This window comes from Sceloporus undulatus, chromosome 1, assembly GCF_019175285.1.
Source record: "Sceloporus undulatus isolate JIND9_A2432 ecotype Alabama chromosome 1, SceUnd_v1.1, whole genome shotgun sequence".
Classification (NCBI taxonomy): Eukaryota; Metazoa; Chordata; class Lepidosauria; order Squamata; family Phrynosomatidae; genus Sceloporus; species Sceloporus undulatus.
The window spans coordinates 171,501,202-171,528,891 of NC_056522.1; the positions used below are offsets into that span (position 1 = coordinate 171,501,202).

A 27,690-nucleotide genomic window follows, 5' to 3' on the forward strand; every position below is an offset into this window, starting at 1 on the left:
GGAACATAAAAGCTGAAGGTCTTGGACCCTAGCCTGGCACTGGGAGGGCAGGGCAATCCTGCCATTGGGGGGGGGGGGGAGGGAGAGGAAGAGGTGATCCCAAGGACTTCCAGGAAAGTCTACAGCAGCCTGCCATAATAATAATAATAATAATAATAATAATAATAATAATAATAATAATAATAATAATAATAATAAATTTATATCCCGCCTCTTCCGATTGAGGATCGAAGCAGGTAACAACAAAGTAAATACAATATACAACAATAAAAACAACAAGCTCCCCAACCCACCCTCCCAACTATAAAATTAGACAGTAAAACAAGTTTCAAAAGTTTCAAAAGTACATAACAATACATCAAAGTTAAAAAAAATCACAAGTAAGAAAAATAATAAAAGGGGGATTCAATTGGTTCTGGACATTATCAATCGGGGAAGGCTTGCTGGAAGAGAAAGGTTTTTGTCGCCTTTTTAAAAGCCTCGAGTGAGGATAATTGGCGAATCTCTTCCGGCAGGTCATTCCAAGCTTTTGGAGCGGTGACAGAGAAGGACCAGCAGCTTACAGGGTTTGTTGGTTTTTCAGGGCAGCAGTCTCACCTTGACGTTGCTGTCTTCACCCTGAGAAGCAGGGAGGCTCAGGCTAGGCCCTGAGATAGGGCCCCCTAGCTTCAGTGTATGTTGCAGAATGTTCAGCTCTTTTGGGCTGTGCCCAATCAAAATGGTCTCAAATCTATTTGCCCATGGGTGTGGACAGGGTCTGCAGTCCAGTACCTTCAATACTGAAAGATTTTGTGGCTCTGTTGTTATTGCTCATTGGTTCACTCAGGAATAACAATGGCTTTTTAGTGGACGAAAAACAGAATTCACCAGACTTGGCGGACTGAATTGTGAACCAGACTGTTAAGTAAATCAACTCTTGGCAATTGCCTACACCAGCAAAATAAATAAATAAATAAATAAGAAAGAACTAAAATGATAAACACACACTAACCAATTGTATAGAATGTAGTAAGAATGGCTGGTTACCCTTGCAAAGCAATAATGTGCCAGCTCTGAAGCGTCACCTCAAACAAACTCATCTACAAATGGTGTCCCTGTTTGTGCCAGCACTTCTACTGCACTCTCATTGTCAGCAGCAAGGAGTCCCCCACTTTTTTGACTCTGTGGTTGGTATCAACTGAACCATAAAAGCTTCCTGTGTATCTGAATATATTTATATTTATTAATTTTATTACATTATTTTTAACCTTCCCTATATCAATAGATTATTTGCGCATCAATAAAACCATCCTGCGTAAACTCATAAACCAACAGCAACCCATAATTCATATAAAATCTGTGTTAATCATACAAGCAAAACAATAGTCAATGAAGCCCCAAGGCACAGGTACAGAAATAGGTCACAATTTGGTGCAGAAATGAGACTAGGAGCAGTGCAAGGAAGAGGCATGCAATAGCTTTTCCACCACAGTAGAAAAAAGCTCTCCCACACATCTCCACATAATGTGTAGCTCCCAACAGTGGGATGCCAAAGAGGGCTCAAGCAGGTACTGTATATAGAGGAAATACTCAACAACAACAACAATAACAATAATAATAATAATAATAATCCTCAAATAGTTATATAGAGGAAAAGGTGCTCCTCCATCCCCAATGAAGACCCCAAAGAGCCCATAACTTTAAACATCACCACTGACAAATTGAACCAGAAGTCTATTGGCAGCCAATAAAGTTCCTCTTTAAAATTGGTGTGAAATACTTTCTGTTCTCAACAGCAATCTATCTGCTTCATTTTGCACTAAATGGTGGTTGTGTGCCATCCTCCAGGGCAGCCCCATATAGTGTGCATGCAGTGATCTAGGTGAGAAGTTCGCAGTGCAGGAATTACTGTTCTACTTATTCCTCCTATACTGCTTAAGTCAATGTTCTTTTATCAATTGAATATTTCATCTGCACTTTTATTACCCATGGGTAATTCAGAGACAATGGCTAAGCAGTTTTTTCTACCTATTTGGCCCTGGGCTGATAATCTGTTTCCTCCCCTCTCCCAGTACTGCATATCTGAAATCCTGCTTACTACAGATATTTCAGTGGGATATTTAAGAGAAGAGAGGATCATATGATTTGCAAACTAGTAATCTTACCAGCACATTACTTACTTGGAAGTAGGGGTCACAAATATCAAAAGAACTTATGCTTATACAAAATAAGTTTGGGTTTGGGATGCAAATAAGAAAAATTCTCAGTTCTTCCTTGGTGCCTGATTACTGTATGCAATAAACAACGTTTCTCGAAGTATTTCAGGAATTGGCATGAAATTTTAAATCACTGCTTGTATCAACTGGTGCCAAACAATCAACTGAATGTGGAATACTAATATCATTATGTTCTGTTCTTTTGTAGAAACATCTCTTGGGTTATATCAGGTTAATGCTGCAAAAAGGCAGGCAGGCAGGCAGGCAGGACAGCTGGCTGTCATGAGATAGAAAATTCTACTTCAACTTGAACTTTAATAATAGACTTTAATAGTAGTGAGTAGCATCCAGGATAAGAGGTAGAAACCTGGTTGGTAGAGACCAGTATTGTCAATTTCACAGGCATGACAAATAAACAGACCTAAGCTTCCCCTGTGAAAGGAAATTTCAGATAAGTGCAAAATATAAGAAATTGCAGGAAGAAACTGCTGGCCAACTGGTGAGACATTTTGCACACACAGCAAGCAATAAGCAGACAAGGCTTTGCTAGTGGGAAGGGGAGAAAGAAGGCAGTTTCTCTATTTACTATTCACTATTCTGCTTTGGTCAGACCCCACCTGGAATATTGTGTCCAGTTCTGGACCACAATTCAAAAAGGATGTTGAGAAACTGGAGCATGTCCCAAAGGAGGGAGACTAAAATGGTGAACGGTCTGGAAACCATGCTCTATGAGGAACGACTTAGGGAGCTGAGGATGTTTAGCATGGCGAAGAGAAGGTTAAAAGTCCTGTTGATAGCCCCTGTTTGATAGCCCCTCTATGATAGCCCCGTTTAAATATTTGAAGGGATGTCACATTGAGGGGGGAGCAAGCTGTTTTCTGCTGCTCCAGAGAACAGGACCTGGAACAATGGATGCAAGCTCCAGGAACAGAGATCCCACCTCAACATTAGGAGGACCTTCCTGACAGCAAGAGCTATTCAACAGCAGAACACACTCCCTCAGAGAGTGGTGGAATCTCTCTCCTTGGAGGTCTTTAAATAGAGTCTGGATGGCCATCTGTCAGGGATGCTTTGATTTTGATTTCCTGCATGGCAAGGGGTTGTACTGGATGGCCCTTGTGGTCTCTTCCAACTCTATAATTCTATGATTCTGTTTTAAGTTGATCTGTACCAAAACAAAGTATTACCTAGTACAGTCTCACAATACAGCCACTCACTAAGGGCGACTCAAGATAAGGCTGTGTGAATGATATGGCCAGATCTTGAATCAAATTAGACAGATGGAGACTTATCTAGATTGCATTGCATGTCAGTGTCCATTTGGTAGAGTTCTCTTGCATGTACAGTGGACCTTTCTGGACCCCTGTGTAAGGCTAATTCTGCCTATGCTCGAGCCCCATTCATTTGAATGGGGCTCATGCATGTGGTGGCATGGCATGGTGGTGTGGTGGCATGGCGGTGTGGCGGCGCGTACCCCATTCATCTGAATGGGACGTGTTACCCCTTGCGCCCTGCGTGCTCCCTGCGGCTTGCGCTCATATGTATCTGCCCATGACATGCATGATTGTTTGTGTTGTGCTCTTCAATCATAGTGTATATATTTATACATGTAATTTTCTCCATGTTTATACATGTTTGCCTGCAGAGTAAGCTTTGGGACAGGGGCAATTGGAGTTACCATAATTTCCATGATATGCAGTTTCCAGCTTTACTCTAATTAGTTCACATATTGGTAAGCATTCTAGAGTCAAAGTCTCAAATTTCTCACAGCCTCAAGGCAGAAGAGGCTTGGAAATCTGTGGATTTCCTTTGTTAAAAACAAAAAGTTATTCTAACTGGTTTATCACATTAGCGGGAAAACAGGATTTCAATGACAGTTAAACTAGAGAAAACCAGAAAATGTTGTGTGATAAACTCCAGGCATTTCCTGGTTATTTCTAGGTTAACTCTCGTTCAAATCCTGTTTGCCTGGTAGTTTGATAAATCAGTAAGATTCAAATAACTCTTTGGTTTAAGACAAATTTTACTGCTTATGAGGTGTGAATGCCAAATATATTTACTAAAAATACCTTGTCCTTTTAGAACATGTGTGAATTTGTAAGCAAATTAACTTTTCTCTTAAATCAAATGTTCTCTTATCATCAATGGATATGTTGTTCTTCATAACCAATTCCCTTACAGTTTGTGTGACTATATAATAAAGTTAGTGATACTTGTAAACCAGAGTTTTACCATACCTTCCAAAATATCACAGATGAAAATTGGGACACATGTGGCCAAACAACATTATAATAAAGCCAAGATTGCAAAAGTTATAAATGAGGAAGAACACACAAGCTTTCTCCTTCCACCAGCTGCATTAATTGTGAGCAACCTGTGTTTGCAAAACTGTGTTTTGCAGCAATTGAAGTAAGCTGAGGACAAGGGGGAAAGCAGGGAGATAGAAACTGGAACATTTTTAAAAGTGCTGAAAAAGGAGGACAATAGGATTAATCAAGACTGCCCTGCCAAATAAGGAAAATTGAAGGGTATGGTTTCACTTTCAGAAATAAGCGCAAAGAAGCAGGTAACAGTGGCCTCTTTGCCTTTCTAGAATGTGCAGAATATTTATACAGCCAAGTGTATGTGAAATGGATCTGATGCCATTTTGCTGAATAGGCATTTAATAGGCATTTAGATTAAAATTCCAGGGGCGGGAGAAAGGCTTTCACTAAATCATAAAATGTGTGTGATCCAAGCTGAAAATTGTCAGAGTAAACATGATGTTTGAGATGGAGAGGCTTGGGAGAGCTGAAACCAGTGTAGCTTAACTTTTCATTATTGCCTTTCTCCTTTATTTGGTTGTGGCAGTGTTTGCCCTGGCAGTCTCTAGCTGGCAACTGACCTTTAAAGCAAGATTCTGCAGTGACATGCAGGGTGAGGAGGGAGAAATATGGCAACTGTACATTTCTGCTTATAAACAATCTGTTGATGTCTTGATATCATGAAACAAGAATGTTTGGTACTATGATATTGGTTTTCTCGCTCTTTCTCTCACATATATATATATATATATATATATATATAATGTTATACTAGAAATGACGAAAATTCAAAGTATATACTCAAGATCACTCCCTGTCAATTAGAGGATCTTTTTTCAAATTTGTAATAACCATATTTGCAAGATTGCCTACACATTGAGTATGCCTTATCTAGAATTCCAAAATCCAAAAAAACCCTCCAAAATTGTCCACATGGGTGGCTGAGATACTGACATCCTTGCTTTCTGATGCTTCAGTGTACACAAACTTTTTTCATGCACAAAATTATTTAAAATATCATGTATAAAACTAACTTCAGGCTATGTGTATAAGATGTATACGAAACAGAAATGTATTTCATATTTAGTTTTGGGTCCCATCTACAAGATATCTCATTACGTATATGTAAATATTCCAAAATCTGGAAAAAAAAATCCAAAATCCAAAACACTTATGGTCCCAAGCATTTCAGATAAGGGAGACTCAACCTGAAGGAGGTAGGATTCTCTAACTGAGGAACTGGCATTAGAAGACCATTAAAATGAGCAAGGAGACAGTGGGGTCACTGTTCAGTGAGAATGGTAAAATACTAGCAGATCACAATGAAAAGATAGAACTACTTGAAACCTATTTTGGTTCAGTTTTCTCCCAAAAAGAGAACTGTGTGCTTCCATGCAGCAGCAGAGACCTTGGCAAGGGATCTGGATTGCAAAACAAAATAGACAGGGAGTGAATCAGGAATCATCTCAGCTAACCTAAATTAATTCAAATCTGCAGGGCCAAACGATCTGCGTCCCAGAGAACTGAAGACTTAACGACATTCTGTCTGAACCACTTGTCATCATTTTTGAGAAATCTTGGAGAATAGGTGAGGGGACAGAGGACTGGAGAAGGGCAAACATTGTCCCTCTCTTCAAAAAAGGCAAATACAGTTGGCCCTTCTTATACACTGATTTTTTATACATGGATTCAAGCATACACAGTTTGAAAATGTTCCCAAAAAGTATAAATTTCAAATATCAAACCTTGATTTTCCATTTTTTATAAGGGACACCATTTTGCTATGCCATTATATTTAATGGGACTTGCGCATACACGGATTTTGTTATACATGGGGGATCTTGGAACCAAACCCCAGTGTATAACAAGGGTCCACTGTAGTCCAAAATATTACAGACTAGTCAATACTAGGAAAATACTCAATACTAGGAAAATATTAGAACAGATTATACAGGAGTATGTCTGCAAGTATCTTGATGATAATGTAGTGGAGCAGTAGGAGCTGGCATGGGTTTGTCAAGAACAAATCCTGCCAAACAAATCTTACACATTTTTCAATCAGATCACTAGTTTAGTAGATGCTGGGAATACTGTAGATGTCATTTATCTGTATTTCAGAAAACATTTGATAAGGTTTTCCCCATAATATTTTGTTTAGCAAAATGATTAAAGGTGGAATAGATGTCAGATGGATCCATAACTGGTTGGAAAAGTGTACTCAAAGAGTTGTCATCAATGTCTATGCTTCAGACTGGAAGGATGCCCAGTACATTATAGATCTCAAATGTCTTGTACATCTGTACTACCTCTTACAGTCTTAGGACATTGTCACACCAGCCTTACGTCTCACAGCAATCATGATATGAAAGGAAACAGGAAGATACCACCTTGAAAATAATTTTTTATCACACCTCTCTTCTTTCACACACTTGCACTGCTTGGAAATGCCCCACACAGACTTCTGTTCCAGCATTACAGCAGTCAGTACCATGAGGGGCCCCAGTTCTTCTCCTCCTCCCACCTACAATTCTAAAGCAGGTTAAGTGTGTGATTTATTTATTTTTAATTTTGCTGTGTTTGCATCATTATGGCAAAAACAACTAAAATTAATTTAAAATTATTGTTGTTTTATTTTATCATTTTGCCATAAGTAAGCAAACACAGCAAAAATAAAAATAATACAGCAATAATAAAATAATAAATAATAAAACTTTACCACAATCAAAGCGGCATACAACCTTTAAAAAAATACAATATATACAATACCAATAGCAAGTACATTTCTATACAGCTTATAAGTGCACTTAAGCACTCCCTAAGTAGTTTACAAAATGTAAGCTAATTGCCCCTAACAGGGACTGCTTTGGAATAGTGAGAAGAAGGGGGAGAGATGAAGGGAAACAGGCCCCATCCTGCCATGTGGCTGCCATAATGCCAGAAACAGAGTGAAGAGGCTTTTCATGTTGTAATTGTTGTTTTGTTGTTGTGTGCCTCCAAGTCATTTCTGACTTTTGGTGACTCTAAGGTGAACTGATCATGGGTTGTCTTTTGTTGGTTTTTTATTTTTTATTTTTTATTTTTTTGCGGGGGGCAAGATTTCTTCTTGAGGAGGTTAGCCATTGCCTTCCCTGAGGCTCAAAGCATGGGACTTGCACTGTGATACTTGTGGTATAATAGTGACTTCGAGAACTCATTGACAGGTTTTGCCACTCAATGAAAAGGTGCACTACAGTAACTGGGCAGCAGCAGAATGGAAATGATGTCACCTGATCAGTATTGCCCAAAGGCTCTTTTATCCTGTTAAAATTCTTTTTGCCCTTGCTTGGTAAAGTCCTTACTTGAATCGCCAAACTGTAAAGTGGAAATATTCCTTTTATCTTTTGCACAATTTATTTATAATTTTATTTCTTTGGTATATTTCTGTCACTCCCAGTTAGTACAGTCTGCTTTCCATATTCTTGGGGGTTAGAGGCACAAGATCCCTGTGAAAGAGGAAAAAATGCAAATATGCATGGGTGATAATAGGGGCCTCCTCTGCCTTCCCCATTCACCCTGTCACTCAGCTAACTGCCTGCCTAGGGCTGCTGGGTGGTGACTGGGCAAGTGAGGAAAAGGAAGAGAAGAGGAGGAGGAGTGCATGCATGCCCTTCCTGTCTGCCCATTCCTAGGAAAATGCCCAGGATGGAGGAGGAGTGCTCACACTCTGCTTGGCTACTCCAGTTTTCTCCAAGTGAAAAAGCCCCAAATGGAGGAAGAGAATGAGCATGTGTGCATCCTTCCCAGCTGTGTGGCAGGGGGGTTGTCCTTCAGACACGGACAAACCCACGAATAATCAAACCTGCAAATGTTAAAGCCACAAATTTGGAGGGCCGACTGTATAATTGTCCTCTCCATCTCCCTTTTTTCCTTTCTGACCATGCTGTACAACATGTTGGCTGAGAGGTGAGGAGCCTGAGTTGCTGAGCGAGCTTTATGGATGAGTGAGGATTTGAATCCAGGTCTCCCTGCCCTAGTCTGACAGCCCAACCAATACACCTAACTGACTTTGCAGTGATCTCCACGAAAGAAGTAGTAGTTTTATCAGCCAAAATATTCAGCCTTGCTTGTAGGAATGGTGTGGGAAATGACCCAGCATGCAGATGGTGTCAAGCAAGTTCTTCCCATCTCCTCCGATGCTGTGGCCACTTTATAACTGACCAAAAACTTCTGAAGCTGACTTACAGGTATGGAGGTTTTCTGGTGGTTTTCCCATCCCATGAGTTGCAGCACTGAGATCCAATCCAACCCCCCTCCCCATGGTTGTGGCTTCATTATAAACATTAAATCTTAGTCAAATTGCGTAGAGATTTGGTAACATGTGACAAAAGAAAAGCTGTAAAAATAAATGTGTTTACAGATGCTGGGATTTAATGAATGATACTGATGGTTCCAAAGTTGTTGGAATTTGTGTATCAGTGGGGTACTCTAACATATGTAGTTTCTGGTGCCCAGCTAATGTTTTTCTTTCAAAACTCTTTCCTCCTTAGGATGGAAGAAGCACTTTCATTGGTCATCAGCTTGGTGGAGTCTTGGAAGTGCCCAACAGCAAGGACCAAAGGGTCAAGTCAGCCAGAGCCATCCAAATCACTTACTACCTCCAAACCTATCATTCTGCAGCCCAGGATCTCATTGGAGAAAAATGGGAGAACGAATTTTGCAAACTTATGCACAGGCTGCAGCCACACTATGAGGACCTGCAGCTCTACTCTCTTGCCTCCTTCAGCCTGTGGAGGGACTTCCACAAGACCAGCATCCTGGCCCGGAGTAAGATCTTGGTGAGCCTGATGCTCATCCTGATGGCAGCTATCCTCTCCAGCTCCATGAAAGACTGCCTCCGCAGCAAGCCCTTCCTTGGCCTCTTGGGAGTACTCACTATCTGTATCTCCAGTGTCACTGCGGCAGGGATATTTTTCATTACCGATGGAAAATATAACTCGACTCTGTTGGGAATCCCTTTCTTCGCAATGGGTAATTATTTATCTTCATCATAATAGGATTAGTGTGGCTTAATGACAGGATTGTAAATTGTGTCCTGTGCTCCAAAAGTACAGGGTTTTATTTATTTATTTAGCTTCAAGAGTTTTTTTTATCCTTTTAAATTGATCCATCCCTTTGCCAGGGGGAAAAAAACTGAACAAAACAAAACTGCAAGGGTGAAATGACTGTGTTGGAACCTCAGCCAATATGAGAGAGGTGTTTTATTGATTCAAGTTACAAAATGAAGGAGAAATTGTTATTGAAAACTAGTCAGCTCAGCAGGCAGGATGGATAGCTGCTGAACAGACTTTGATGGAGGACTGATAAGAAGGGCAAAAAGGGGATAGTAGGGAAGGAAGGAGGGAATGAGACTGAAAAAGAAAAGATTTCTAGCATCCATTCAGCTAGAATCTTTTACTCTGTTTACATAGAGAGGGAAATGGGCTCAAAGGGACTATAATCTGGAGAAACAAACATTCTGTGACTATGGACTTTATCACACAGGGGAAAAACAAGGGGATTCAAAGGGTATTATCCAGGGACAGTTGCGTAATTATGGCTTAGATTATCACACATATCGCAGTTAGAGAGGATTTATCCCAGGAATAACCAGGGAGTAACCAGCAACAGATCATTCACGTATTTCCCTGTGAATGATTTGTTGCTGGTTAATCCTGGGATAAGCCCTCTTTAATTGCGATGTCATGTGATAATCTTAGCCACGATCACATGACTTTCCCTGGATAATGCCTTTTGAATCCCCCGATTTTCCCCACAAATGTAGATTTATTTGTGGAAAATAAATTTTTACTGAACGCAGTTAGACTCACCCTGGTTTTAGAACTTACATAGTTATCTAGTAAATATTTACCCAGAAGGAAACTGAAAAGCCTTTGGGCACAAGACAGCAACCTAATTCTTCAGACCTACTTTGGGCAAGTCACACTCTCTCAGTCTCAGAGGATGGCAATGCCAAACACCCTCTGACTGGCATACTTTGGACACATCATGAGAAGACATAACATACTGGAAAAGACAATAATCCTTGTAAGGTAAGTGGTAGTAGGAAAAGAGAAAGACTGCATTATAGATGGATAGACTCAACTGAGGAAGTCATGGCCCTGGTTTTGCAAGACCTGAGCAGGGCTGTTGATGATAGGGTGATTTGGAGGTATCTTATTTGTAGGGTCTCCACAAGTCAAAGTAAACATGATGGCAATGAACAACAATAGTCTCTTCCTTGACAAGACATTGCCTTATAGGAGCAACTTGCCACACTTAGCCACTTTGCCTTCACAAGCCAACTATCACACACCTCTTTCTTTATACATCTCTCCCACTCTCTCTTTCCTAATCTCCAGTTACTGTGATGAGAGAAGAGGTGTGTGATAGTTGGCTTGTGAAGCAAAGTGGCTAAGTGTGGCAAGCTGCTCCTATATTGTCTTGTCAAGCAAGGGACTATTGTTGTTCACTGCCATCATGTTTACTTTGACTTGTGGGGACCCTACGAATAAGATACCTCCAAGTCACCCTATCATCAACAGCCCTGCTCAAGTCTTGCAAAATCAGAGCCATGGCTTCCTCGATTGAGTCTATCCATCTACAATGCAGTCTTTCTCTTTTCCTACTTCCTCTTACCTTATAAGGATTATTGTCTCTTCTAGTGAGTTATATCTTCTCATGATGTGTCCAAAGTATGCCAGTCTGCTTCCATGGAGAGTTCAGTCTTGATTGGTTCCCCCCCCCCCCCATATTTGTTGACAAGTTTAAGTTAAGAGTTTGAGTGGGTTTTGTCTTCATAACTTGAAGCAGCTCTATGGGCATGACAGTAGAATCATAGAGTTGGAAGAGACCACAAGGGCCATCCAGTCCAGCTTCTGTTTAAAGGCCTCTAAGGAAGGAGACTCCACTCCACTACACTCAAACAGCCCTTACTGTCAGGAAGTTCCTCCTAATGTTGAGGTGGAATCTCTTTTCCTGCAATTTGCATCCATTGCTCCAGGTCCTAGTCTCTGTAGCAGCAGAAAACAAGCTTGTTCCCTCCTCAATATGACATCCCTTCAGGTATTTGAACAGGGCTATCATATCACCTCTTAGCCTTTTCTTCTCCAGGGTAAACATCCCCAGCTCCCTCAGTTGCTCCTCATAGGGCATGGTTTCCAGACCCTTCACCATTTTAGTCACCCTCCTTTGGACACGCTCCAGTTTCTCAACATCCTTTATAAATTGTGGTGCCCAGAACTGGACACAATATTCCAGGTGAGGCCTGACCAAAGCAGAATAGAATGACACTTTAACTTTCCTTGATCTAGACACTATACTTCTATTGATGCAGCCTAAAATCACATTGGCCTTGTTAGCTGCCGCATTGCATTGTTGACTCATGTTCAACTTATGGTCTACTTGGACTCCCAGATCCCTTTCACACGTAGTCTCGTTCAGCCAGGTGTCACCCACCCTATATTTGTTCGTTTCATTTTTCCGCCCTAAGTGCATTACCTTACATTTCTCTGTGCTGAAATTTATTTTGTTAGCTTTGGCCCAGCTTTCTAATTAAGGTCATTTTGAATTTAGATCCTGTCCTATGGGGTATTAGCTATTCCTCCTAATTTGGTGTCATCTGAAAATTTGATGAGTATTCCCCTAATTCTGACACCCAAGTCATTGATAACAATGTTGAATAACACGGCCCCCAGGACAGAGCCTTGTGGGACCCCACTGGTCACTTCTCTCCAGGATGAGAAGGAGCCATTGTTCAGCACCCTTTTGGTTCGGCCAGTCAACCAATTACAAATCCATGTAACACTTACCTTGTCTAACCCACATTTCACTAGCTTGTTTGCAAGAATGTCATGAGGAACCCTGCCAAAGGCCTTACTGAAATCAAGATATACTATATCCACAGCATTCCCTTCATCTACCAAGATGGTAATTTTATCAAAAAAAGAGATTAGATTTGTCTAGCATGACTTGTTTCTCTGAAACCCGTGTTGACCTTTTGTGATTATGGCATTGCCTTCTAGACGTTCCCAGACTTTCTGTTTAATGATCTGCTCTAGAATCTTTCTGGTGGCCCTGGTGGTGCAGTGGTTAAATGCCTGTACTGCAACCACTCACTCAATGCCACAAGGTTGCGAGTTCAAGACCAGAAAAAGGGCTCAAGCTCAACTCAGGCTTGCATCCTTCTGAGGTGGCTAAAATGAGTAACCAGACTGTTGGGGGCAAATTAGCTTACAGTTGTAAACTGCTTAGGCGGTATGAAGCGGTATGTTTGTTTTCTTTCCTGGTATTGATGTCAGACTAACTGGATGATAATTGTTGGGATCCTCTTTTTTCCCCTTTTTGAAGATGGGGACAACATTTGCCCTCCGCCAGTCTGCTGGGATCTCTCCTGTTCTCCAGGAGTTCTCAAAGATTATTGTCAATGGCTCCGATATTACATTTGCCAGTTCTTTTAATACCCTTGGATGTAGTTTATCTGGTCCTGGAGACTTATATTCATTTAGATTACCGTATATACTCAACTATAAGTCAAAAATTTATGCCCCAAAATGAACTCCAAAATCCTGGGTAGACTTATGGATGGGTCAATGAGTTAATACTAATAAATTTTGTGAAAGAAGAAGTGCCCACCTTTCTCTGTAACCTTGTAACGGCTCCCTGTTTGAAGCCCCGGCGCCGGCTCTCCTCTCCTCCTCTCCCCCTGTGTGTGTGTGTGTGTGTGTCTGTTTCCCAGGCTCTCAGCCTTCCTGCCGAGCCAGACCTAACTAGCTGCTGCTTGAGAGAAGGAACACAAAGAAAGTATGCCCAGGCTTGTTCCCTGTTTTGCCTAGAAGTCTTGGGGGTAAGAAGGAGAGAGAGAGAGAAAGCCCTGTCCTCTATTTCTGAAACCATGAGTCTTGGGGGTAAGAAGGAGAGAGAGAGAAAGCCCTGTCCTCTGTTTCTGAAAGCCATGAGTCTTGGGGGTGAAAAACAGAGAGAGAGAGAAAGCCCTGTCCTCTATTTCTGAAAGCCATGAGTCTTGGGGGTGAAAAACAGGGAGAGAGAAAGTCCTGTCCTCTATTTCTGAAAGCCCTGAACCTTGGAGTCCTGGGGGTGACAAGGAAAGAGACAGTGGGGTCTGTCCTCCTTTTCGCAAGCCATGTGCCTTGGAGATGCTTTTGGTAAGGGGAAGAGTGTGTGTGTGTGTGCGCGCGCGCGCACTGAGGTTTGTTTCCCGTTTTCCATGCTGAGACTGATGCTTGGGAGAGGTCCAGAGAGTGAAATATAGGGATGGAAGTGGTGCTCCCCCCCCCCTTTAGATCTTTTGTAACATCCTCCAGTCTTTGCCCCTCGACTTATCCACTGGTCATATCAAAATCCATGATTTTGGATACAAAATCTGCCCTTGACTTATACATGTGGTCGACTTATACATGAGTATATACGGTAACCAGGTATTCCTCTACTATCTCTTTACTTATTTTGAGCTGAAATTCCCCTATTCTGTCCTCTGCTCCATTATCCTCAGGTTGAGCACCCTTTGCCTTTTCTGAGAAGACTGAGGCAAAGAAGATGTTGAGTAATTCTGCCTTTTCTCTGTCTCCTGTTAGCATTTTGCCATCTTCTCCACGCAGTGGGCCTACCATTTCCTTTTTCTTCCTTTTGCTGCGGACATATCCAAAAAGCCCTTTTTACTGTTCTTAACCTCTCTAGCAAGCCTGAGTTCATTCTGCACTTTAGCTTTTCTGACTTTACCCCTATGCATGCTTTCCCTCATTTCTTATACATGTTCTGTTTAAAACTTAGCTCAGTTGAAAGTTCCTTAGTCATCCATCCTGGTTTCTTGAAACATCTCCCATTTTTCTTTCTCACTGAAACTGTTTGAAATGCCTTCAGTATCTCTCTTTTGAGAAACTCCCATCCATCCTGAACGCCTTTATCTTTTAGTATTCCTGACCATGGGATCACCCTCAATACTTCTCTAAGTTTACTGAAATCCGCTCTCCTAAAGTCTAGAATGTGTGTCTAACTATACCTGACTTCTCCTTTCCATTGTATAACAAACTCCAGAAGAACATGATCACTCCCACCTAAGGATCCCACCACTTGCACCCCATTAACCAAGTCATCCTTGTTGGTTAGAATCAGATCTAAAATAGTTGACCCTCTTGTTGCCTCTTCCACCTTTTGGACAATGAAATAGTCTTCAAGGCAAGTGAGGAATTTACTAGACCTTGAGGATTTTGCTGAGTTTGAATTCCAGTCACCCATCATTACTACATCTCTCCTTTCTGAGTGTATGGTAATCTGTTCTAGAAAGACATCATCCAGTTCTTCAGTCTGACTTGGGAGGTCTGTAGTAGACTCCCACCATAACATCCTTGTTGTTTCCTTCCCCTTTAATTTTTATCCAGATGCTCTCCACCTGGCTTCCAGGATTGATGTCCTGGATCACTTCACTGGTGTAAATGTCCCTGACATATAATGCTATTCCTCCTCCTTTCCTGTTTGGCCTATTTCTCTTAAAAATGTTATACCCCTCTATTTCTACATTCCAATCACGAGACTCTTCCCACCAGGTTGCAGTAATGCCTGTTATAGCATATTTGCTTTGTTGTTCTAGGAGTTCAAGTTCATCTTGCTTATTCCCCATGCTCTGTGCATTAGTGTACAGACATCTTAGACCATAGGTCCCCCCTGCTTGCTGCCTGTGCAAGGTTTTTTTTTGCCTCCCACTGTGTGCCTCCCACATCTTCAACTACACTTTCTAAAATCGGAGGTTGTCTTCATATGGTTCAAATGAATCCATCATCCTTTTATCTTTTTTATATTGTTCTTCAGTATATTGCTTCCATTGTCTTTATATTTATACTTGGTTATGTAGTGTGGGTCTCCTGCATCCCCATTCTTGGTTTGAATTTCCCTTTGATTTCTTGGATCTTATGGAAGAAGTCTCATATTCTTCCTTTTTTATTATCTTCTATTTCCTTGCATTGATTATTACAGTAGTTCTTGTATCTGCACACAAACCACTGAAAGTTGCATTCAGGTTCTGACTCTGTTTCTGACACCTTTTACTTTTGATTATCATTTGTCATAAGCTGCTTGAAAAGTTTCATCTGTCATCCACTGAGACTTCTCTTTCTTTTTGGCAGAAGATAGTATCTTTTTTCATTCCTCCCTGTTCATGGTTTCAGTATAGAGTTATTCTGGCTCCAAGTAAATTAGGCTTAATGGTACATCTCTATATTTACATTATCTTTCTCTTTAAATTTTATGAGGATGATCTTTAGATGATATTTTAGCACAGTGGTTGGATTAGTATAATTCTTTAGCTTTACTCTTATTTTTGATATCAATAGTTCATGGTTTGGTCCTGATCTTGTTATTGTAGAGAGAACGGAACTTCTCTTTCTTCTGCTTCCATGTGTATTTAGTCTATTTTATTTCCATATTAGCCATCAGATTTTGTCCACGTATACAGTCATATCTTTGGTTGCTTGCACACGGTATTTGCATTAAACGAACTTGTTGGCCTTGCAAAATTAATTTAGTCAATTGTTCTCCTGCTTCATTTCTTGATCCCAGGTCAAATTTTCCTACAATCTTTGATTCTGCTCTGTTTCCTACTTTGGCATTCCAGTCCCCTATGATTAACAATAAGTTCTGTTTCGTTGTGTGATCAATTTACTCTTGGACTCTAGCATAGGATCCTTCAGTTTCTTCTTCTTCTGCCTCTGTAGTTGGAATATAAACTTGGATTAAGGTTATATCGATGGGTTTTCTCTCATAAGCATGATTTGGTCAGACTTTTCATTATATCCTTAGACTACTTTTGCTACATCTCTCCTCACTATTAATGCCACCCCATTTCTTCTTAGATTTTCAATTCCTGAGTAAAACACTGTGTAGCAGCCAAAATGCAGTATCTTCACATCCAGGGAACATATTCAGGTGTAGCTGCGTTGACAGTATAGCAAAGTACGGTAACATCCAAAATCCAGAAAACTGGCTTCATCAGGCAAAGATGTTTAAAAAAAATTATACAGGTGGATTTTTGAAAGCATGCACCATGTATTTTGTGCAGTTTGGTTGTCTGAATAAAGGAATCACTGTTTTGTGGATTGCGAGTATTAAAAAATGTTAGCTATGGTGCCACTGCCATTGTCTCTGAGAGACTATTCACCAGTGTCAATGTCACCCCACCCTTTACCAGTGTTACCACCCTACTGCTGCAGCCCAGTAGCAGTTATGCTCTTTGGTGAAAGCCTTTCTGACATGAGAGTCCCTACCAGCAGCATGGCTTCCACATTCTTCAGCTTCTTGTTAGTTTTCCTCTAGTGCAAGTGTCACCCCCTCCTCTTGCCCCTCACCATGTCTCTGTGTGGTTGGGGAGAGCCATGGCAATGGTGGACATCCTATCCCAGGGGTAGGCAACCTGCGGCCCACGGGCCAGATGTGGCCCGGCAAGGCCTTGAGACCGGCCCCAGCCCGGTCCTGCCACTGATTGCCGCTGGGGCCTTTGGGGGGCAATTGTCTATAGAAGCCTCAGAAACATGCATTTATATTAACATTTTTTTAAAAATCAGCAAATTTTTTCATGTGTCCTCCATTTTTTTTAAAAAAAGTGTCTTCCATTTGAAAATTTTGTCCTACATTTGTCCTGGTTTATTTATATATTTAATTTTTTTAAAAAATTATTTAATTATTTATTTTTTGGCTTTGGCCCCCCAGTTGACTGAGGGACAGCAACCCGGCCCCCGGCTCAAAAAGATTGCCTACCCCGTCCTATCCTATCCTTTGAATACTCACACTTGCCTGTTGCATGCAAGCACAGCCAGCTGCAGTAGGAGTGAATCCTGTTTTTCCCCAGCTCAAGCTTTATGAATTGTACTATTTACTGCAGACATGCTACTGCATTCCTGACTCCAAAAGCCTGTGCTTCTCCAACTCTCCTTCACCATCCTCCCAATGTTGATGCAACTAGAAAAGGGAGACTAGGATTGGGAAAAAAATTGTAAAATGAGCTTCTCTGTCAGAGGCTTTGCTAACTAAAGTATGCCTGTTTTTCACATCTGGATATTAAAAATACTGAGCAAAATCCCTGTTTAAAGAATGGTGGAGGCAAAAGCCCTTCTCATATTCACATATGAAATGTGTACAGTTTCATAAAGGGGAAGGCTAACTGTTCAAATGGATCATGTAGAGAGCTGGTGTGTGTGTGTGTGTGTATCTGAGATTGAGAGAAAGATGCATATACATATAGGCAGCCCTTTCCTACACTGTATCAAGGGTTGAAATATTGAGGGTGGGACTGGCAGGGCATGCTAGTTTGAGGAAGGGGCCACTATTTCCCCCTTCCTTCTCCATCTGTTTAGTCGGTGCCTGGAGATTGCCTTGTAAAAATGTTGGGCTTTCAGTTCTGGCCCCTCTGGTGGCTCATAGGTGTTTATCAGACAGGGTTTCTGCAGCCCAGATCTGGGGCTTCAGCGAATTGGGCAATTCGAAATGACGTGTTATCTAGAATGTATTTCCATACCTCATTGATTTCAATGGGAGCCCCATCTGCGGGGCTTCCGCTGGACTTCTGAACTGGCTCCTCATTTTGGAGCGTTTTGGCGAATCCGCTAAATAAGGGGATTGACGGGAACTGCATTGGGGCTCTGTACGATCTCAGTGCGAATTGGTCTGGTGTGGAATTCCAGTTTGCTTGCTCTCCTGACCACCATTGCAAAGACCCCCGGGTTGCAAATCCCCCATGATGCCCTGCTGCAAGTTGCCCCATTTGCTTCCGCCGGGGCTGGGGAGCGATCATGGCTTCATCAGGGCTCTCTCTCTCCTTCCCTCTCCTTCCCCACTGGAGCTGGCCAGCAAGTGCTTTCTCCCTGCCTGCCTGCCTGCCTCTCTCTCTCTCTCTCTCTCTCTCTCTCACACACACACACACACACATTTCAGCCACATCTATCCTCCTGTCATTCTCATCTATTTCACATACACACACACTCATACATACATACAGACACACAGACACACACACACAAAGGAGGGGGGGAAGGTGCCTGATAGGAGCTCCATTCCTGCCCTGCCTTTGGCCTGACCTGAACTGACCCCTTTCCTCCTGCTGACAGGTCACTGAGGCTGAGAGAGTGTGACCTGTCAGTTTCAACTAAAGTAGACCCATGGAATCAATTGGGAATAAAAGGGAAATGCATCGCAGGCATATAACACTAATAATAATAATAATAATAATAAAGGCTCTTAAGTTCCAGGAGGTGACATTTGCAGCACTCATTGGGGAATCCCCCTCGCTTTTTTAGAGCCAGACACCAGAATGCGCAGATTCTGTCATCAGATTAAAAATCTCTGGTGTGTGTGTGCTTGTGTTGTGATCATTTGGGTCTGCCCTTGGCCCCATGTTCAATCCCAAAATGCAAACTAGTGCCATCTCTGTACCCTGTATCCCACTCCCTTGCCACCCCAGAATGCCTCATACACAGGTAATAATAATAGTAATAATAACAATAATAATAATTCCTCACCTCGGAATGCCAGAAAAGGATGCATTTTTTTTCTTTCCCTAGGCTCCCCCCCAATTTCCTTAGAGACAATAGCAAAAACTGTATCAATTTGACAATATGCCAAATTGGACAGAGAAACATTTTTAACCTTCGGATTGCAACATCCCTTCGGATTGAAACATTCCTTCGGATTGCATTGCAGCAATTCATTCCAAGCAGCTAGCCATATTCCATCTAAATAGATCTATCCATGGCAAAAAATATTGCATTGCCAGAGAAAAATAATTTAAAAAAAATAAAATAAAAACCAAAGGGAAAGATCCCTGCTTTGATGTGCTCCCCTGACCTGCCCTGAAATGACCCCCATCAGTCACCCCCTTTTTAAAACCTCCAACGAAGGAGAGCTGGCCACAACCTGAAGCAGTCCTTTCCACTGTGTCAAATTTCCCTCTTTTGCATTCCTCCTTCAGCTCTTTCCTCTCCTCCTCCTCGGATGAAGGGGAGGAAATGGCAACTGCTACAAAGAGAAGGAGAGAACTCCCAGAATTCCATAGCATTGAGCCAGGACAGTTACACTGGAGTTAAACTGAATTATCTCCCCAGTGTGGATGCAACCTAAGAGAAGGCAATTGAATGACAGGAGGATGGGGCTCTGACATGGAAGATCCTTTGAATTTCGCTGCCAGGGATGGGAAAAAAGGGGCAGCTGTCATTGACGTGAGGCTAACATACACATGAAAGTGGAGGCAGGCTCCCTTCTTGCCCCTCGGAAGTGCAAAGGTTCAGGATGCCTTCAGGGCCCCACTGGGCATGCGCAAGGGTCCCAATTCGAATCATTGAATCCCCCATGGTCTGCACCAGTGTGGAACTACCATTTGCACTCACTCCACTTTCCCTGAATCTGCATCACGTGACTTCCTTCAATTCAATTCCCCGTCAGTCTGGAAGGGTCACGTAACAGCGACCAGGTATGAAAATAAATTCTTGTTATCACGTCAATCCGAATGGCCCAATCTGCAGAAGCCCCTGCAGAAACCTCATCTGATAAACGCCATAGTCTGAGCAGGAAAGGGACCTTGTCCCACCATTTGGGACTGCCTCAGGTTCTGGCACTTGCTGAAGTGCATGCATAGACACACACAAGTATTATAATTCATGCTTGTAGAACTGGTTGTGATAGGGAAATTTTGTACATGTAAAGTTAAGGAAAGACAGATAACAGCATGTGTGGAGGAGGCATTAAATTAATCAAAAAGAATGCCTTGATTCATTTTAATCAGATCTTTTGTTGTTACATACGTATAGTTTTATAATATTAGGAATGTAATTACACTGTCATTACATTGCAGCCACACAGTAATTAGACTGTCATTATATTTTGAATACTTAATTAATCACTGTTAATATAAACTAAAATTGCATTACCTGGGCTAATTATTGTTCTTGCCCTTTGAATGCATTCCTTAGCACCTTGAGGTCAGGTTTATTTCAATAGAAATGTGCTTGTTCAGTGTGCAGTCAGAAGTATGGACTAATGCAACTTACTCTTAAGGAAAAGTTTAGGAGCCTTTAAATCCATATTAAATAAAGGCTTATTTCTGATGTGATATTATTATCTGTTTTGGAAACAGAAAAGAACATGTCCCAATCAAGATTTTGCAAAAATTCAAGCGCTATCACCCTTTTCATGGATCTTCACTGCAAATTATACACAGACAATTGATTTTGAGATGGCGGTTTCCGTATGCATGCCTCCATATGACGTTCTCAATCAGCCAATATTTGGCATAAATTGTAGTAAATTAATGCGAGTAGTTATGTTTTGTTCCTGCCTCATATAGGGCATAAGCAGTTAAGGAGCTCATCTCCTCCACCCGGGGGGGGGGGCGGTGAAAATCCCTAAGGAAAGAATGATCTCATTTCCCAGTGAAAACACAGTTGCTAGCAGTCTGAGATGTGCACTTCCACTTTTCATACCTCTTTAATATGCAAAAAGAGAATCTGTAATTTTACTACAGAAGAAAATGTGTGAATTGCAAGTGCATTACTGGGACAGATCTATGCTGTTCTGGGATACATCAATAGAAGCATAGTGTCTAGATCAAGGGAAGTAATAGCGCCACTCTATTCTGCTTTGCTCAGATCTCACCTGGAATACTGTGTCCAGTTCTGGACCAATTCGAAAAGGATCTTGACAAGTTGGAGCATGTCCAGAGGAGGGCCATCAAAATGGTGAAGGTTCTGGAAACCATGCCTTATGAGGAAAGACATAGGGAGCTGGATGTGTTTAGGTTGGAGATGAGAAACTTAAGATGTAATACGATAGCCCTGTTTAAACAATTGAAGGGATGTCATATTGAGGAGGGAGCAAGCTTATTTTCTGCTGCTCCAGAGAATAGGACCAGAACAATGGATGGAAGCTACAGGAAGAGATTCCACCTCAACATTAGGAGGAACTTCCTGACAGTAAGGGAAGTTTGACAGGTGACAGTGAAACACACTCCCTTGGAGAGTGGTGGAGTCTCCTTCTTTGGAGGTCTTTAAATAGAGGCTGGATGGCCATCTGTCAATGGTGCTTTGATTGTGAGTTCTTGTATGGCAGGGGGTTGGACTGGATGGCCCTTGTAATCTCTTCTAGCTCTATGATTCTATGATTCTATTCATGTTTCCCCTGTATACAGTATGTAGAAGCAAGAAGATAATATTGGAGGATGCTTCTGCATCCAGTTTGAGAATTTATAAATGGGCAGTATACCTGACTATTTCATCCACTTCCATCAAGAATTAAAAGTTACCGATAGATTCCTCTTCCCTTTAGAAAAATGGTATGTACCCCATACAGAAAGCCCTTCACCAGTATTATAAAGTACTGTATTACCATAGCTGAAAAATATATCCAGTTATAACAAAGAGAAAGAAAGAGTAGGGAGCTGTATTAACAATGAATGTGCACACACCATGCACACAACTCATATCTACTCCAAATGTCTGCCAGACATCTATCCGAGTTACAGGCTGTTTGGAGCCCCAGACCCATGGTTCATTGCTGCCACACAGAAGTGAGTAGACTACATACAACCTTTAGGCACAGGATTGTGGCATTCCACACAAAAAGATTTGTTCTTCTAATCTCAAGCCATATTTATAATGATTAACTTTTCTCCAAAGCAAACTGCAGAGCTGTACAGGAAATGTCTACTGGCCACTTCCTCTCTGTGTGCAGGTCCCAATAAACCATTTGAAAACCCCAAATAATTTTGGTTGTTACAATTATATGCATTTGGCTCCTTTATTATTGATCTGGAAGCAGGAGAGTGATTGTTGCTGCCAATGTTTGTGGGTGGGAGATTTCTCTTTATTAAAGCTTCTTTCTTTAAAATTGTGCCTATATGAAACTTCACGGACTTGGAACCATCTGCCGCTTCAGAAAAGCCAATTACATTTAATTGCTGTTTTGGCTGCTGCTTCCACACCAAGTGATCTGTCACCAGAATGGAAAATTGATCATAAATTTGCAAAAAATTTAATCAGCAGTGTGACCCTTGTTATATATCCATTTCGGGATTTGCAATGATAGTCAGTAGAAGGCACAATGTTTAGAATTTCTGAAACTTGACTCAGCTTTAGGAACCAACTGGCTCTGAATAATATGTCCAAGCAGAAGTGGGCTATTTCCCAGATTGCTGAATCAGGGTCTGAACTACATGTTGGGCTCGGTGCATATCTGTCCCATTTGCTCACCTACACCTCCAGGGATGTAGATGCTATGCAATGTAACATCATCAGTAGATTTGACACTTTCATGAAATGGCCACATAGCCCAAAAAAGCCACAAAAAACAATGGATGCTGGCCATGAAAACCTTCAACTTCACAATATATTATTTGTTTTAGAATATTGCATTCCACTCTTCAAAACACTTTCCTTTATCTCCTCTCTCAGTGCCGTATCTCAGTTCTAGACTATCCCTACATTGTGTTCAGCGACGGTTGTTACTTATGTCTGCATGCCGAGTTTTATTTTTGATTCTTAGCTTCAGGCCTGTAAAGATGTTAGTCTTTGCCCCTTTCCTTGGCATGAGAGGTGTTAACAGTGAATTATTCAAATTGGTCTGACACAGAGGCAATATCTGCAGCAACACAGGAATCAAAGCAGAGAAAAATAATGCTGGCAGTATATGCAATTTATTTATTTAAACATGTTCACTTCTATACTGTTCTTCTGCTTGGCAGTTTACAAAACAAAACGTAAATAAAAATAATAAAATCACTAAAATCTATTTTAATTGTTTTTAAATGAAAGAATTTGTATCTATATATATGGGCAAATGTCCCATTTGCTGAAGCCCAGCATACATTAAGAGGCCATTTGCATTGTAGCATTAATGCAATTTGAAACCACTTCAACTACCATGGCTCCATCCTACAGAATCCTTGGATTAATAGTTTTCAAGTAACCAACATTCTTTGGCAGAGACTGGACCATGCAAAACCAGAGATCCCAAGATTCCATAGGATGGAGCTATAGCAGTTAAAGTGGTGTCAAACTGCATTATTTCTACAGTGTAGATGCACTCATAGCCTCTGATGCAGGATTGCAGAAATAAAGTAGTTTGTTATCACTTTAACTGCCATGACACTATGTTGCAGACTCCCGGGATATGTAGTTTGGTGAGGCACCAGGCTCTCTGATAGACCACGTTGAACAGCTTACCAGACTACAAATCCCAGGATTCTACAGGATGGAGCCATGAGCATTAAAGTGGTGTCTAGCTGCTTTATTTCTGCAGTTTGGAAGACCAGTATGAATTTCCAATAGAATTTTAGTTAGTGGAACTGAGTAATTAAGATCTTCCCTGTTCTGACAGGCTCCAAAGTAAATTTCAGTCACCTGGATTATGGAGAGTATGGCCATAATAATTTTTGTTCTGAACAGCTGTTCATTGTACATGTCTATTCACTACATCAAAGACTTGTTTCATTTGCATCTTCCACATCATTTACCTGATCGGTGTACCACTGCACTTTCTTTAGTTGTCAATAGAACAAACAGAAGATCTATGGGCAGTTGACCATAAAACAAGCAAAAGAAAACCCCAGTGGATTCATGAGGGATGCAAAAATAAATTTAAAACCACTTATTTAAAGCATTGTTCTAGTTTCTTTTTTCTCTCTTCAGGAAGAGTTGTCAACATTCTTAAGTTTTGCTAAATATTTCCGTTTGCCTCAGCCTGGTAAGAGGTTCAGGTTCCAATTACTTGGAAGTATTCTTTCACTTTGTGAACTTTTTTTCAAACTGTTTTTCAAATTCAAACTCTTTATCATCAAGGATATTTTGAGAGCACAATTTCAAAATGAAATTGTTAAAAAATACCATCAGCTGCTGTTCAACCTGATGTGTTTCAAGAAGGTAAAAGCAATGTAAAATAGTCCATAACTACCTGTCCAAATGAAGGAAAGAAGCAGAAGTCAGCTTGGTTCTGTGACAGTATGTGTGTGGTTTGTGCCTTCAAGTTGTTTCTGACTTATGGCGATCCTAAAGTAATCCTGTCATGGGGTTTTCTTGGTAAGATTAGTTCGGAGGAGGTTTGCCACTTTCTTCTCCTGAGGCTGAGAGCATACGACTTGCCCAAGGTCACTCAGTGGGCTTCATAGCCAAGCGGGGATTGATCCCTGATTTTCAGAGTTGTAGTCCTATGTTCAAACCACTGTGCCACGCTGGCTCCTACTATAATGTAAAGTAGCTTTTATCTGTCAGTTTGGCTTTTTCTGCTCCAAGCATGAACAGGGTCTTGTCAGCCAGGGCTGGATGTCCTTGCACATCAGTGATTAGGGCGGGATACAGACCATCCAAAAAGGGCGGTCTATCCATGCCTTGTTTTGCTGCACAAGGGAGCCGCAGTGGACAAACCACGCGGCTCCCTCGCACAGCAAAAAGAATCCTTACAAAGTTGGTTCTTCTTGCGGCGTGTTTGTGACGTCGGGTCGCATCAAACTGGTGGCACCCGTGTGTACAGGGCGCCGCCATTTTGATGCCCCCATCATGTGCTAGGGGTGAGGCCAGTATGGGCAGTGCACCCTCTGCCAACCCCTAGCATTTGACGGGGGTGCCGCAAAGGCCCGTCTGAAGAGGGCCAAGTACACTATTTGGTCTCCATTCAAATTGACTACACATTCAGTACCAAACTGCCCCCATGTTTAATGTTGTAAACATTAATTTTGTACTTTTTAGACAACATTTTATAATCATGTTGCAGTAAAGGATACCATTTTGACCCAGATTGGGGTACTGACACCATCCTTGTCTTTTCTTCATCAAATATTTTCCTCTAAAATGGGCTGTATAACATTGTGAGGCTCCTGGCCTTCTTGTAGCTCCTTCAATGGAACTGACTCTAATGTTGGAGATATAATGATAGGATCAATCCCTTCTAATCCAGGATCCTGGGTAAGAAGGAGTGATTCCCATGTTAATCTGTGTATTGTTCTGTTGTTGATGGCCAGGCCTCAGGGTAGGAGGGTATGCGAAGGAGGATTAGTGTCTGCTAATTGGTGATTATTGTCTGCTGGGAAAGCCTCTGACCCTGAGTGGTTTCTCATTTGCATTTGCTGAGTCCTGGTTTTGGTGTTCTTCAGGACTGGTAGCCAAACTTTATTTACTTTTAAGGGTTTCTTCTTTTCTGTTGACAAGAAGTGCTTTTGCACAGTTAAAGCTAGTTTATCAACTGCATTTGTCCTGGAGAAGTCAGATCTTGCCACAGTGGTACATACCATGGTTACATCCTGTTTGGATTACTGTAATGCTCTCTGTGTGGGTTTGCCTTTGAAAAATGCTCAGAAACGTCAGTTTGCACAAAGAGCTGCAGCCAGGTTGTTAATTGGAGCTGGCTACAAGGAGCACACAATTCCCTTGTAAGAACAGCGCCATTGGCTGCCATTCCATTTTCAGGCACAATTCAAAGTACTAGTTTTCCCCTGTAAAGCCCTTTATAGATTGGATCCAGGTTATATCCCAGAAAAAGAAAAAGGGTCCTTCCTCTACTCATCTGCCATTGCCATGGCCTAAGAGGGGGTGTAAATACAATAAATAAATAATATTTGAAGGAACATGTCTCCCTTTATAGCCCAACAGAACACTAAGATCATCAGGAGAGGCCCTTCCCTCTGTCCCACCACCCTCTCAGGCTTGCTTCATGGGGACAAGGTAGAGGGCCTTCTCGGTGGCTGCTCCCAAGCTGTGGAACTCCCTCCCTAGAGAGGCTAGGTTGACACCATCCCTGCTGTCCTTTCGGCAGCAGGTGAAAACATATTTTTGCCATCAATCTTTTTAAACTGATGAGGATTGGGCTTTTAAATGCTGTGCAAGTCAGAGTAAAGTTTGTATATAGTTTTAAAATATATTTTAATATTTTAATGCATAAATGTTTTACCTTTTTAATTTGTTTAATTTTTTTTTAAATTTCATACTGATACTTTTAATAATGCTTTTGTGGTGTTTTTGAATTGTACTCTTTTAAATCTGTTGGTAGCCACCTTGAACCCCTATACTGGGAGAAAGGCGGGATAATAATACAGTCCATGCACAGCTTCCCATACGTGGACTTGAGGTCACGCAGATGGGAAGCCCCATTTAGATTAATGTAATGTGCACCACACATGGGAGCGAACCCAATCCATCTAAATGGGTATTGAGCATGCGTGGAATTTGCTTTATGCCAGGGTCCACTGTAACAACAACAACAACACATTATAACTTTCCTACCTTTATTGTCCTTTCTAGTGAGTCATGCTTCCTCATGATGTGGCCAAAGTAGGACAGCCTCAGTTTGATAATCTTAGAGCCCGAACAGACAGGCCAAAATAAAGCTGTTTCGGGACACTTTGGAGGTATGCTGTTTAAATGACACACACATCTTAAGAGACCAGAAGCTGTACCAAAGCTGTGCTCCAGTCCTTAGGACTGGAGCATGGCTTTGGCGTGGCTTCCAGCCTCATAGGACACAAGCATCATTTAAACAGCAAACCTCCAAAGTGACCTGTAGCAGCTTTATTTTGGCCTGTCTTTCTCTTTTTGACCACAGTATTCTCAGCACTCTTCCACAGCACCAAATCTTTCTTCTTATCCCCCCCCCCCAATTCTTTTCCTTCTTCCAATTTCTTGGGTGCAGGCTCCATTTTGTTCCATGTTTGATCCAAGATATGGGAACACTTTATTTCTATTTCCTCATTGTCTAGGTTGAATTTATGTAGATCCTTCCTGGTCATTATTATTTTTTTCTTTATGTTCAACAGTAAGCCTGTCTTTGCACTTTCTTCTTTGACCTTCCTTAACAATTGTTCCAGGTCTGGGATGTTTTCTGCTAGTGGTTTGGTGTCATCTACATATCTTACACTGGGAACAAAAGCTGTTGAAAGATAAACGCCTCACTTTCCCAGACAGGCTTGCTTGAATGCCCCTGCTCATGTTGTTCTTGTTCTTGTTGTTTGCCTTCAAATAATTTAGAACTTGTGTTGACCCTAAAGCTAATCTGTCATGTAGTTTTCTTGGCAAGATTTATTCAGTGGAGGTTTGCCATTGCCTTCTTCTGAGCCTGAGAGTGATTTACCCCATATCTCCCAGTGGGTTCCCACAGGTGAGCAAGAATTTGAATCCTGGACTCACAGCAGCCAGTTAGAC

The 27,690-nt window shown here is 41.5% G+C and overlaps 1 protein-coding gene across 1 annotated transcript in view; it reads left to right on the forward strand.

The window, feature by feature from the left end:
• The window catches only part of PTCHD4 (patched domain containing 4), a 116,441-nt gene that overhangs the window by 41,424 nt on the left and 47,327 nt on the right, over positions 1-27,690 (forward strand). Inside the window, exon 2 of the mRNA XM_042446756.1 lies at positions 9,025-9,505. Coding sequence (XP_042302690.1) covers positions 9,025-9,505 — 481 coding nt within the window. The remainder of the gene's footprint in view (positions 1-9,024; positions 9,506-27,690) is intronic.